At 44.7% G+C, this 14,063-nt stretch overlaps 1 protein-coding gene across 5 annotated transcripts in view; it reads left to right on the top strand.

Moving 5' to 3' along the window:
• Nucleotides 1–14,063, top strand: part of Serca (ATPase sarcoplasmic/endoplasmic reticulum Ca2+ transporting SERCA) — a 32,199-nt gene that overhangs the window by 9,797 nt on the left and 8,339 nt on the right. For all 5 annotated transcript variants that reach the window (XM_078179508.1, XM_078179480.1, XM_078179491.1 and 2 more), the window contains exons 3-11: nt 4,869–4,886; nt 9,507–9,589; nt 10,307–10,693; nt 11,360–11,847; nt 11,945–12,950; nt 13,062–13,282; nt 13,375–13,510; nt 13,609–13,761; nt 13,860–13,993. In XM_078179508.1, the coding sequence (XP_078035634.1) occupies nt 4,869–4,886; nt 9,507–9,589; nt 10,307–10,693; nt 11,360–11,847; nt 11,945–12,950; nt 13,062–13,282; nt 13,375–13,510; nt 13,609–13,761; nt 13,860–13,993 (2,626 nt within the window). The remainder of the gene's footprint in view (nt 1–4,868; nt 4,887–9,506; nt 9,590–10,306; nt 10,694–11,359; nt 11,848–11,944; nt 12,951–13,061; nt 13,283–13,374; nt 13,511–13,608; nt 13,762–13,859; nt 13,994–14,063) is intronic.

The raw sequence follows: 14,063 nt of genomic DNA, 5'->3' as shown, positions 1-14,063 counted from the left end.
TATATTGTAGTTGCTTTTCATCGTTGGTTAATTGAAGGATATCTTAAGATTTTTAGCCGACGAAAAATCCTTGCGGTGGTCATTGGGGGTGCCAGATGCATTACGAATCCTCGATGCACCGCAGACGTAGAGGGATCCCAGAATCGCATAGGAATACCTTGCGGGGTCCCCCTTCCCTTCGTATACCAATTAAAACTCCTCGGAACAGCCCAGAAAGGTTTCCTACTTGCTTAGTCATGGCTGGGGGATGATCGTAATACTCTCATCCTTCGTTTCGAGGAGCTTGTGCCGCTTCCCTTATTTTAGGCCAGGTAATATGTTAGCACGAATGCTACAAAAATTGCTCGGCGGAAATCTATGGTTGTAAAATCGCGTTGGAAAGTATTATTAACACACTTTCGAACGGAATAACTTTTCTCACGAAATTTAATAAGTTTAGTGTTAAGCAACAAAGCAGTAGACAAATTGTGATACTCGGTTTACGCAAAAGTGTGTTGCGATTGAGATTAGCTTTTTCGCTGCGATTGCTGTTTAGTCGAAATAGGATGTGGTGTCGGTTGTTGTTGGTCCGATTTAAAAAATCTAGCTCTCTCGGTACGTCTCCTTGAAAGGTCAGAGAATTGTTGTGCCACCTAGATATTGCGTCAAGAATTTTAATTACTTCGCGCTATATCACCTCTTTGTTTTGCATTTTCCTTCTCCCATTCGGCCGAGATACACCTGACCACGATTGCGAGTCCGAGCGTAAGCAACCGCACGTCAGAACTCGTCGTCTGATTCATTATTGATATACCGTTGGCAAAGGTAGACCGTTTCTATAAACTTTTGCCATGACACCATGTACGTATGTACTTACGCTCGTGTGCAAATCATTAGCGGTTACCACCCTCGCTACAACAGCCATAATAATGATTGCTTCGGTGCTGGATCTCGGCGCGTTCCATGAATTAATTAATCCCACTAATAATAGATCATTTCCACCTGCAATAACTGGAACCACGATAACTTTGAGGGAAGAAAAGTGGCAAATGAAACTAAAAGAACTCTATTACCTGCCTTCTTTATTTTATGAAACCTGGTCGGAATAAATGCTTCGAGGAGAAAAGATTAATTTTGAATAAGACGACCTAGAGTAGTGCGCGGACTCTCGAGTGTTCGCGATAGCACCCACCCCCGGCGTTTAAAATAAAATTGCCGTCCACAAAGGGGTAACACGCGCGATCATAAAAATCAGTCGTGACGGCGAATTGTTCGCTTGACGGTGAAATTACATTAAGAGTTATCGCAGCAAATGGGGTTAATTCGTTTTAAGGCCGCTGTTCAAAGTTAGAGCGGCTTGTTACCGCGCGTAGCGCTTCGACTGTTCGTATTTTTCATCAACAGCGCACAGGAAGTCGCGAACGGATAGGAAGCGTTGCTCACGCTTGTCGACGAAACTGTTCAATGTATTTGAAAAAAATTCTGTCTTCGTTCGCTATCTCTCGCAATTGAAATAAATAGTCTTCCATAACTGCTCCTGCTTATCTGACTCGCTGTGTTAAGTATTACTCAAATAGCGTGTTCGTGGTATTCGCGATATCGCGTGGCATTTCGCGTAACGAATCTGTGCCCAAATAAAAATTTCCCTTAAAGGAAGGGATCTGATTAAACAGAAATTTCACAGTATTTTACGAATAGAGGAGGGAACAGAAAGTGTTTGGAACTGGAAGAACAGTTGAATCAAATTTAAATATCGGTAGAAATGTAAAAGTTACTTCGAAACTGTAATTATGCACACCACTGTATTTATCTGCATGTATTACACCTTTAGGCAAGTTACAGCGTGCAATAGTGCTCGGCGCGCGCGCGCGCGCGACACTTTGTTGGAAAAAATAATCGCTTCGCCGAATCTTATCGTGGTTCTGTTCTCTAGTATACTCGCATGATAGTGGATCTTGCGACTAGAAGCCACGATGCTTATTAACACTTTCTATCTGAACGTCACATGTTCGCGTTAAGCATGACGTTTCGCTCGCGACAGTTGCATACGTTGAAAGATTAGTCTTGCGGGCGACCTTAGCGCTGGAAAACGGATTACGCAGCGTAGCGCAACGCCTCGAATGCAAAGTTGCCGCTTTCGTTGATATGCATTCTTGGACTGTACCGAACCGCGTACAGCAGAACGGCTTATAAATTTTCGCGACGCTCCGCGAGAGTATCGTTTCATAATGATTCGGTGGTTTGCGTCAGTGGCAGTCGCGAAAATCTACGACTGAAAAACATTTATTTTCGGTAACATTTATAAATCGGTGAAAACGCAGTATTGTTCGATCTGCATCAGTCTTTAAAAATACATATCTATAATTAGCGATCCGAAGGCATGATCGTCTCCATGAGTCAATTCATTGTCGTTTCATAGAAGGATGTGCGAATGGTAGGTCAAGATTGTGAACGAAGACGTTAATACTGTCTATCGTTGTAGAATCGTGTCCGTATCCATTTGTAGCAGACAATAATTGATTGGTCATCGCAGAGCCGAGCTTTCCCATTCGTGCGCCAGGAATTCGTTAGTTGAAATGTGACAGCCGATGACGATACACGTGTCCCGAAACGTTTAATTATTGTGATTGCACGTTACGCGAGCCGTAATTGGCGTGCAAAAATTCACGCGGATGGCCTCGTTTCTGCGACGGCGTATAAAAACTCCTGTCACTGCGCCGTCGTCGATGGAACGATTCTATGGCGAAATAGTGTCGCGTCAGCATTTTTCTCGATTGTTTTTAGCAAACGCGATGGTTTCGTTAGCGCAACGTTTACGAATCGCATCGATAACTTTGGAACGAGACGCTACCGTCTTTGAAAAGGGTGATGCCCGGCCTCCGTTATAACGTCGACGCCATTCGTTTCTTCAACTTCACACCCCGCAGGCATAATTAAATAAAGGCAATCCAATTAACCGTTCGTTCGTAAGAAACGCGACGCGAGCCACTTGCAAATCGATGACCTTTCTTCACCCAACGAATCACAATTTGCTGATATAATAACTCTTAGAGGAGGTTCGCGTTTAGAGGGTTCTGCATACTGTTACAAAGAGTTTGCAAATAGGAACTAGTTTCCTTGTGATGTAACATTACAAGACAGCAAAGTTACGAAAATTGGCTAGTTAGTGGACACATTGTCCGTACCAGGCGCAATTCCACAGCTTGCTGGTCTCGCAGGAGCACAATACTTATTCGCATACATGCGTGCATCGCGCAAGGCTAATTGTAGTGTAAGCTATTATTACGCACCGCTGGTTAATAAATAATAATGCGCGCGCGCGCGATATTTTCGAAACACAAATATATGTTCAACGCAGTTGCCAAAACTTACGTAATTCTTTATCAGACGCTTGCATTTGTTAGCATTCTGTAACCTACATTTCAGAAATACACGTTCGAATCTGAATCGGTGTGGTTGGTGTACACGCGTGAAATGATCGCGATGCAAATGTAAACGTCGCCTGTGTGTATTTTGTATGGTCCCGAGGAAACCAACAAATTTAAAACCCGAGCCAATAAACAACAATGCCATCTAAAAATATTTTCAACGCTTTCCACTTGCCTGTTGCGCCTCGCGAAAGGATCATACTCTTCTACGACTTTGCCAACGGCAGCAGTCTGCGTCACGGCTGTCCGGACCGAAATTTCGGAGAGTCGAAATATTATCTTACATCGTGTAACGCGCGAAACATTTACCGGTGCAGCGTTATTATTCAACTAAAAAATCTCTTTCGAGAACACGGAGAAACGGTTTCTCTAAACTAAACGAAAAGCAAACTTGATTTTCCGGCGCAATTTACGTCGGGGATCCAAAGGAATCGAGATTTTATCGTTCCTTGGGGCAGATTTCTCGAGAAATTCGCTTTGAAATAGAGGCAAACTGTCTGTGACGAACACGCGGGCGGCGAAATTCCATTTTCCGTTGCATCGGCGTTACACTGTTTCTACGTAAAGGGGTAAACGATGGAGCTAATATTATAATTGAATTTACGTAGGTAGATTTACAAATCGGTTGTTCGGAAATTATGGTACGAAAAGTAAAATAAGTAATGCGTATTGTTGACGCGTTGCGGATGCTAGAGGAGAGGAGGATTTTCGCTAAATTCGCGGTACTCACGGAACATCATCCAGCATCCGCCCCGTTCGTTTCCTACCGTTGTCCCGTTCTTTATCCTCGAGCGAGCGAAGCAGAAGCTATCAGCTGCGACAATCACTCATCCTGCATAACGACGCGCTCTTGAAAACGGCACGTCGAAGGCTACATTTTCCACGGAACTGTAGCAAGGTTTCGGCCGCGTGAAAACCGCCCCGAGCGAATTACGAACGACCGATGAAAAACGTCAAATCCTCGATGGTTTTTCAAACCGAACGAACCGTGGCGCGGGGCAGAGTGGGTGGCCGGCATGGGCCCAGAAGTGTGTCAAATGCAGCACGTGTCCGATGAGAGAGGCATCAGTTTCAGCTATTCGAACGGGCATGGTAATCCGTGCCGCTTCTTCGCGTCGAATCATCGGCGAGCTTTCATATTTTTTTCCCCCCGTTTTCCGCCGCGGCCCACTTTTTTCTCCGTGCTGTCAGGGGGACACGCGTCAATGAGCCGTCACCGTTGTAAGGGCGTTTATTATCGTCGAGAAAAATCGTTGTTTTCGATGTCGGTACACCACGGTGCTTCAGCAATCCGAACTAGGCCAACTTAAAGGCGATACCGTCGGTCGCATCCGCGCCACGTTTACGTTAGATTGCACGCACGAGCCTGTGCCCCTTCCCTAGAATCCTCCCAAACAATAGACTCGTTCACAGATCGTTTCTCGACTATCTCAGCTAAACTATTTTATTTTTCTGTTTCAGAGCTGCCAGCCGAAGAGGGTAAGTCCGTTCGTCGAACAGATTGTTCTGCTCTTGTAAGATCGAAGTCGGTGAGCCATTTCGAATCCTTCGACAGTATTATCAGTATCTCCTGTGTCTACCTCGGAAAACTCAAACTTGGTTCTTTTCAATTTTTTTTTTGGTGTAATGTAATTTCGCGTGAAAAATCTATTTGTAAGCTGTCCGAGGATTCAGAAAGTCTGTAAAACGTTCTAGTTTTACCAACGTTTGCTCCATTTCATTGTTGAAACTCCGACATAATTTCAACAGCCACGGGGATGATTCTATCGTATTTATGTGGGTAGAACTGATTATCGATTTATAATATTTCGCACTTAATGTGCAAGGTCCTAATTATTTTTAGCTAACCGTTGGCCATCATCGCGATCACACCTAGCACAGATGAAAATTCTGTTTAACGGAGATGTGCTTGGTTCTAGAGAATACCAGTTCCGCTTGGAAAAATTCGTGTGGAATCTTTGAAAGTGCAGCGTTTTTCTAAAAATCCTAACGCAGCTGCAAAAATGATGGACATCGTGAAATATCAGAATTATTTTAATGATACAAATGTATAATATGCTTGAATGAATTTTTCTGTACGAACGAATCAGTTTTCTCTGTGCTGTCGTACGTTCTCCGTTTTTGTATTTTATCGGTCAGACTATGTCACGAACAAAGACCATCTAATGCCTGATCGTTGGAAGTCGTAGGTTCTCCTAAAGATCATCGGGTCATGGAAGATCGAGGCTTCTTTCTGCCGTGTGTCGTTGTTTACATACTTGACGCATAATCCAGGATACTCTCTTGCAACCATTAAAAAAAGAAGTATACGCACTCGTACGTAGTCGGCAGTACTATTGATCGTTGCACTATGAAACAAAATCTCGAAGACACGACTCAAAAACATGTTTAGATTATTCTTCACGCCTAGACTATTCTATGTAACTTCACCTTTGAAGAGTACCGATCGTACTAATTTTGTCTTCCAAGTTCATCTAGTCATCGGTGAAAGCGTCACTATAAACCTTATGTCAATAACCACAAACAATTTACGATGTCCAACACGTTCGAGGCGCTCGTGGCTGAAACATATCCGGCGTATATTTTTATAACGAAAATAGATACAAACCGATGCAAAATTATTCGAGCAACGAGAACTTACAGCAAGTGCGAAGTAGACACATACTCGTTTATTGACATAGAAGTTAATAAACGACTTAAAATAGATCAACAAAACATGCACGATTTCGAGCCACTATTACACATGCCACGAGGCTGTAAAAGCGTCATTTATGATCTCGTATAATAGACAGTTTCCGGAATTTCGCTGCATTATACGCAGTTCCAGGATAGTCTCTCGCCGTAAAGTAAATCGTTTCGCGTGTCTCTCCTCTTATTTGAATGTCAACTTCGATTCAAGTCGATTCATCGGATATCGCTACAGCAATCAACCTGTACCTGCAGTTCGCAAAGGTTAAAGTAGCTCCGTCGACTTTTCGTGGATCCATTTTGCAGGATAATACTTTTCATGGCACGAACAGTAAAACGATTTCGTTTTCACTGAAAATATGTACATCATCGACTCGTAGAACTAGCAAAACTTTGTGCTACTAAGCAGAGGTTATAACTATAAACAACAGAGACACCAACGTAAGAACCCATCACATTATCCCCTTTCTCTAGTATAGTTACGTAACGGGTTTCTATTAATCCAACGCTTGCGGGGATAACGAGGGTTAGCTTGTAAAAATCTCCATAAACAATGAGTATTGACGTAAATGGTAAAGCATGGGTCGACTTAAATTTTCCTTGAAATTCGTCCGAAAGAAATTGATTAAAATCGATAACCCGACGGCAACAACCTCTCCTTGCAAGTATAAAAATAGTTCAGAATTTTAAAGGTAGGGCTAGTGTTCGTAAAATGGAAGAGAAGAGAAAGAGAACATTCTCTCAGTATTTTCCGTCGATTGTCTTATCGTCACTCTTTGGATTATTCTGCCATTAGAATTTGTTACCTCTTCTTTCACGTCTACTTATTTTTGTATTACTTGCATTACCGTATGGCGAAGGGTGTCACGATCGAGTGGCGTTTCGTAATACGTACGTACTTAAACTTTACCGTCTGCAAGTTGCTATGTTAAAGCTGCATTTATTTTAGCACGTAGCCAGTAAATTTCAACCACCCACGATCCCGGTATCGCGCTGTGGTCATGTATTGGCAAACCGATCGGAGAATCAGTGGTTCCGGATGTTAGGCTCCACCTGACGTCAGAATAGACCCCAGTCGATCATTAAAGCGCGATACGTAGATGGCCGGCGCGGGTATCTTCGAAAATGCGATTCCGACTCGGCCGGAACGCGTTAATATGCTAGCACTTAGGCCAGGACGTGGAACGACGTTAAGTCCGCGTGCATCGTCGAGGGGTGAGAGGAAAAGCTAGTCTCGCAGTCGCAGATGCCGTCGATGATGGGAGGGCGTCGCTATCAAAGCAGGCCAGCCTTCGGGCGCACACCAACCTCGGTGCATTACCGTTTCACGTGCACGTGTCCCTGGCGTTGCACCCGGCTGCATCGGCCTGACGCTGCAGAGCAGATGATGCTGTGCACATTTCAAATCACATTATTTCAACTATTACTTGGAACAACATGTTGTCGTTTTATTACGTAATTATTTTAAATTATTATTCGACACAATCGTGGACCCCCGCCCATATTTTTGTTCATCATGTACCACCGACATTGGCGTTATCGGATGTGCACCGCAGGCAGGAGATTGGCGGTCGGACCTTGAATATTGGGCGTGGTGCGTGTGTGGACGTTTCGGTAGCGCGTTTCCTTCGCGTTGTTCTATTTCAACGTACGTAGCCAGTTTGCCACTTTGCGAACAGAAATTAGCAGCCACGTTTCTGTTTTTAATTAAAGAGGAAGGATCAAACTTTATTCGGCTCTGCGAACTGCATCTTTGAAAAACGGCGTTCGCTGTGCTATTCGATTTGCGAGTAGATAATTGCATCGACGGCATTACGCCTGCTGCACTCGAACGTAAACGTAAGGCGTTGTGTCGCCTTTCAACAGCTTCTTGGCCTTCGACCGTGCACGTGGAATCGACAACGCGCTCTCGATTTTCAGCCATTGCACGGTCAAGGACGATCTCCAGTCCGACCGAGTCTCTTCTCCTCCTCCTCCTCCTCCTCCTCGAATGACACGTGTTGCGTGTTTGCTACTTTTATCGTCCTCCAAAAAGATCAACGGTTCTCACTCTTCCGGACTCGACTATTTCCGCAATTCTCGCATAATTTTGTAAAACGACAATCATTCTTCGCTTCAAGGCGAGGTTCACATTTTTTCAAATACATTTGTTCTCGTCTTTAAAGTGTGTGACAAAAGTTGTGGAAATGAACGTTAACGTAAAGATCCATAGTCTGGGAATAACGCACGCGGTCATAGGAGGGGTGGTTGCTAGTCGTAGATCGTAGACCTCGGAGCCATTGCTCGTTACGTGTCCAAACGCCATTGATCCAGCGACAATGTGTGTGTTTTGCGTAGACAAACACGACGACGGTAAAACGTCATCAAAATCAATCGAATTATACTCGCGACATTTCATACGAATGATATCGAATCGAATGTGTCGGTGCAACGGTAGCGAACAAGAATTGTTTTGGCCTCTCGAATCAATACGTAATTTGTTCGCTATCGGCGAGAGTTGGGTCAAATGTAATCTGAATAATGATTAACGATTGCTAAGTAATCGACGAACATCTTAAGTAATCGAAGCGAATGTAATCGTTGATCATAATTAGAAATGCACTTCGATGGTAAGACTTTCACAACTCTTGTGCTATGTGGAGAGAGATGTTTGCAAAATTATGGGCGATGGGGTGTGTACGTACCACCCTACCGGTGTAGCCACCAGTGGAGGGAAATGAATTCGGCGTGCAAAGAAAACTGTGTGTGCCAGTGTCTTCTTACGAAAAGCTGGCAGCATAAACAACGCTGGTCGCGCGCTCTGTTAATAATAGCCGAAAATCAAGGCTACGGAAGATTGTACGGAAATTGAACCGTCGAAGATGGGCGGCCGAAAGCGCGAGAGGGATGCTCGCGATGAAACCTGTTCCTATAATTGGCTAGCAATTGGATTTTCACTTGTCTCTCCGGTCGTCGTCGTCGTCGTCGTTGTAGACTACAATTAATGAAATCGTCGACTGTAGAGCACGTTGGGACAACCACAGCGTGACGTCAATCGCATACTGGCAGAAGGCACTTGCTATCAAGGACGCCACCGCCTGTCCCCGATTACTCTTTAGTTCCGCTATTTTTTTTCGCGCGCGTACAATGTTAAACGACGCGCGTCTCCTTGCGATAAAAACCCGAATTCCGCGACCAAAGGATCGCAATTGGAATCTGGTAATCGCACTCCTTGTTCATTTAAACCAGGCGCGTTGAACATTTGGTTAAAAAGATTATCAAATTTTCAATCGAATCTCCGTTATACTCTTCTATCCTGTGGCTCGACAGAAATTACGTCGATGCGTTTTGTGGGTGAAAATGTTGATCGAAAAACATTTTTACCATATCCTTCTTGCTCGAAATTATTAAATTCTGTTTGTCTGATTTCAGGTAAATCCATATGGCAGCTCGTCTTGGAACAGTTCGACGACCTTCTAGTTAAGATTCTTCTATTAGCCGCTATTATTTCTTTTGTACGTATGCATTCGAATAATACTATTTCACGACGATACGTTCGCGGAAGGTGCAAAGTAGATTTTAAAAATGGCTCGCGGCCAGAGTGAAGGGTTAATTGCAAGATTATATCTGCAACGGTTCACGGCGACAAGTATGAGAATGTGCGTCAATGGCCAAGGAAATAAAGATTGCCTGTTCGATGAAGATTACTTTATTACACAAACTTATTTTTATTGCTTATCGCCGGGTACGTCGGCGACGATGACGAAAGTTGCGCGATGAAGAAACTTTCTGTTCCATCGGCGTCGTCCGGTAATTTGCACGCAGCCATTAAGAATCACCTACGTAATAGCTTGAAATCATTGAAAAGCAGCGAACGGATTCTCTGGCGAGAAAAAAGAATCATCGAGATCACGCCCCGTCGATGACCGTTCTTATTTTTAGATCTGACGCGCGAAACACTAATGCGAAACACATTAATGAAATCGAACAGCCGCATTATTACCCCTGATCGCCGCCAAGTAATAATTAGTTGGTCAAAGTCATACTGCGTTTACAAAGGTTCAAGGCTCACTTATTATAAATACATCATTTCAAAGGTGAAAAAATAGCGTATTGATTTCCCCGCGATATGAAAAGCTCATTATTTTTCACGCACGTAGGAAAAATTTCGTTCGGAAGATCATTTTAATAACTTATTGTGGATAGATGGTGTATAAAATGATTTGTTACAGGTATTAGCTTTATTTGAAGAGCACGAAGATGCTTTCACCGCCTTCGTCGAGCCCTTCGTCATTTTGCTCATTCTTATCGCCAACGCCGTGGTCGGTGTTTGGCAGGAACGTAACGCCGAGTCTGCGATCGAAGCGTTGAAGGAGTACGAGCCCGAGATGGGCAAAGTTCTACGAAAGGACAAGTCCGGTGTCCAAAGAATTCGAGCCAAAGAGATCGTGCCCGGGGACATCGTCGAGGTGTCCGTCGGCGACAAGATCCCGGCCGATATTCGTCTGACCAAGATTTTCTCCACCACCCTCAGGATCGATCAGTCTATCCTGACCGGTGAATCGGTCTCGGTTATCAAGCATACCGATCCTGTTCCCGACCCACGTGCTGTCAACCAGGTGGGTGAAAACTAAATCTTATATTTGCAGTAACCTGTGTTGACACGTATAAACGACGGTATTGACGGAGGCCCGTCATTAGTCTCTTCACAGTGGTTTCTATTAATTTTGGATTCTCTTTTGCAAAATAGAAGCTTATCCGTGTAACCGTAAAGTACATCGTATGATTTACATGTTACAAACGCGAGTACGAGGGATGTGGTTAATTGAGAAACCAAAATTATTGTCCCCTGGTGTACATAGGTATTATAGGTCACTTATCCTAGACCACTGATTAGTGTCTAGAGAAGTAGGGCACCTAATTACCGCATGCTTGGGCGGATTCTCGCTGGAATTATTCGATCACTTGGACCAAAATGGAGCAACATCGAGTATACATGCGATAGCTACCGCTGCCGGGGTCCGACAACTAATTGCAATTTGACCTACATGCAGAGCATAATAAAGTTATCTGCTGACGAAAATAACATTTTTTATTCTTCGCTCCACGTATCTTTATGGAAGTAGTATAGCAGTAACTTTACATATGATTGCGTTTAAGGTTTTATCGTCCAAGCAATTTGTGTTTCGTTCTCTCTCTCTCCCTCTCTCTCTCCAGGGTTAACACAAGTTCCAGAGAATTCGTTTCAATCGGATGAATAGTCAGAGAATCCACTCTGATTTCAGGACAAGAAGAATATCCTGTTCTCTGGTACCAACGTCGCCGCAGGTAAAGCTCGCGGTGTTGTCATTGGAACCGGCTTGAACACTGCTATCGGTAAGATTCGTACCGAGATGTCGGAGACAGAGGAGATCAAGACACCTCTGCAGCAGAAGCTGGACGAGTTCGGCGAGCAATTGTCGAAAGTTATTTCCGTAATCTGCGTTGCTGTCTGGGCCATCAACATCGGACATTTCAACGATCCGGCTCATGGCGGATCTTGGATCAAGGGAGCTATTTACTACTTCAAGATTGCCGTCGCTCTTGCCGTAGCCGCTATTCCCGAGGGTTTGCCGGCTGTAATCACGACCTGCTTGGCTTTGGGAACTCGTCGTATGGCCAAGAAGAACGCTATCGTCCGATCGTTGCCGTCTGTCGAAACTCTTGGTTGCACGTCCGTTATTTGCTCGGACAAGACTGGTACCTTGACCACTAACCAGATGTCCGTTAGCCGGTATGTCATCGCGATGTAATAATAGTCGGTCTAGTTTGCCACTTAGGATCGAGTGAGTATTTTGAATAGGTACATGCGTTGATGGTGCTTTTTGCAGAATGTTCATCTTTGAGAAGATCGAGGGTAACGACAGCAGCTTCCACGAATTCGAGATCAGCGGCTCGACTTACGAGCCCATTGGCGAAATGTTCTTAAGAGGAAAGAAGATCAAGGGAGAAGACTACGAGACACTCCATGAAATCGGTACGATTTGCATCATGTGCAACGATTCTGCCATCGACTTCAACGAGTTCAAACAGGCATTCGAGAAAGTTGGAGAGGCTACCGAAACCGCTCTCATTGTTCTGGCTGAGAAGATCAACCCGTTCGGCGTATCGAAGACTGGATTGGACAGGCGTAACGCTGCCATCGTTTGCAGACAAGATTTGGAGACCAAATGGAAGAAAGAGTTCACTTTGGAGTTCTCTCGGGATCGTAAATCTATGTCGTCTTACTGTATCCCTCTGAAACCCAGCAAATTGGGCACTGGACCAAAACTGTTCGTCAAGGGCGCCCCTGAAGGTGTCTTGGACAGGTGCACGCACGCTCGCGTTGGCTCTACCAAGGTTCCTTTGACTTCCACCCTGAAGAATCGTATCTTGGACTTGACTCGCCAGTATGGTACCGGCCGAGACACGCTCAGATGTCTTGCTCTCGCTACCGCTGATCATCCCATGAAACCCGATGACATGGACCTCGACGATTCCTCGAAATTCTACACATACGAGAAGGAGCTTACCTTCGTTGGTGTTGTTGGTATGCTTGACCCGCCTCGCAAGGAAGTATTTGATTCCATCATGAGGTGTCGCGCTGCCGGTATTCGTGTCATTGTCATTACGGGAGACAACAAAGCCACTGCCGAAGCTATCTGCCGACGTATCGGTGTCTTCGAGGAAGACGAGGACACAACTGGAAAGTCCTACTCCGGTCGTGAATTCGACGATCTCTCTCCGGCTGAACAGAAGTCTGCTTGCGCCAGGGCTCGTCTCTTCTCTCGTGTAGAACCTGCTCACAAATCGAAGATCGTTGAGTATTTGCAGAGCATGAACGAAATCTCGGCCATGGTGAGTACTCTGTTTCTCGAAAGAACAGACTCGAGAACGATCTCGTGCCATCGCTTCCAAAAATCTTATCGAAATTTACGAGCGCAGGAAATTTTCGCTTCTCTGCCATAGACCGGCGATGGTGTAAACGATGCGCCAGCCTTGAAGAAAGCCGAAATTGGTATTGCTATGGGATCTGGTACCGCTGTGGCGAAATCTGCCTCCGAGATGGTGTTGGCAGACGATAACTTCTCTTCCATCGTCGCTGCCGTTGAGGAAGGCCGTGCTATTTACAACAATATGAAACAATTCATTCGTTACCTTATCTCTTCCAACATTGGCGAAGTCGTGAGGTTAGAGAGTTTGTGCAGTGATTTCCTCGTAATATGTTTAGCGCACGAGAAGCGATTAGTACCCATGCGTAATGGATTTTTATCGATCGCAGTATATTCTTGACTGCCGCTCTTGGTCTTCCCGAAGCATTGATCCCGGTACAGCTTTTGTGGGTCAACTTGGTCACGGACGGTCTTCCAGCTACTGCTCTTGGTTTCAATCCTCCCGACTTGGACATCATGAGCAAGGTAAGACTGCCTTGAAACTGTTACGTGTATAAAACTCTCGATTAATATTATTGTGTCGATTTATCGAAGCAACATTATTTTTATTCGTAATACCATAGCCTCCCCGTAAAGCCGACGAATCCCTTATCTCGGGCTGGCTGTTCTTCCGCTATCTGGCTATTGGCGGATACGTAGGTGCTGCTACTGTTGGATCGGCTGCATGGTGGTTCCTGTACAGTCCAAATGGTCCACAGATGAATTACTACCAACTGGTAAAGCTTTTAATAATTGATGCCTGCTCTACCAATGGCTGGCGCACGATTACCCGCTTAGTTATCTGAAATTCAATTCTGAACGTTACAAATTATAGACTCATCACTTGGCGTGTTTGGGCGGTGGCGACGAATTCAAGGGTGTCAACTGCAAGATCTTCACGGATCCTCACCCTATGACAATGGCTCTGTCCGTACTTGTAACCATTGAAATGTTGAACGCGATGAACAGGTAACGCCGCGATAAAAACGTATCGCTTCGGGGATAAAAAGAACCAGCATGAATTTATATTTTACGTTGT

The sequence above is a fragment of the Augochlora pura genome, chromosome 1 (assembly GCF_028453695.1).
Source record: "Augochlora pura isolate Apur16 chromosome 1, APUR_v2.2.1, whole genome shotgun sequence".
Classification (NCBI taxonomy): domain Eukaryota; kingdom Metazoa; phylum Arthropoda; class Insecta; order Hymenoptera; family Halictidae; genus Augochlora; species Augochlora pura.
This window is presented reverse-complemented; position numbering and strand designations above follow the sequence as displayed.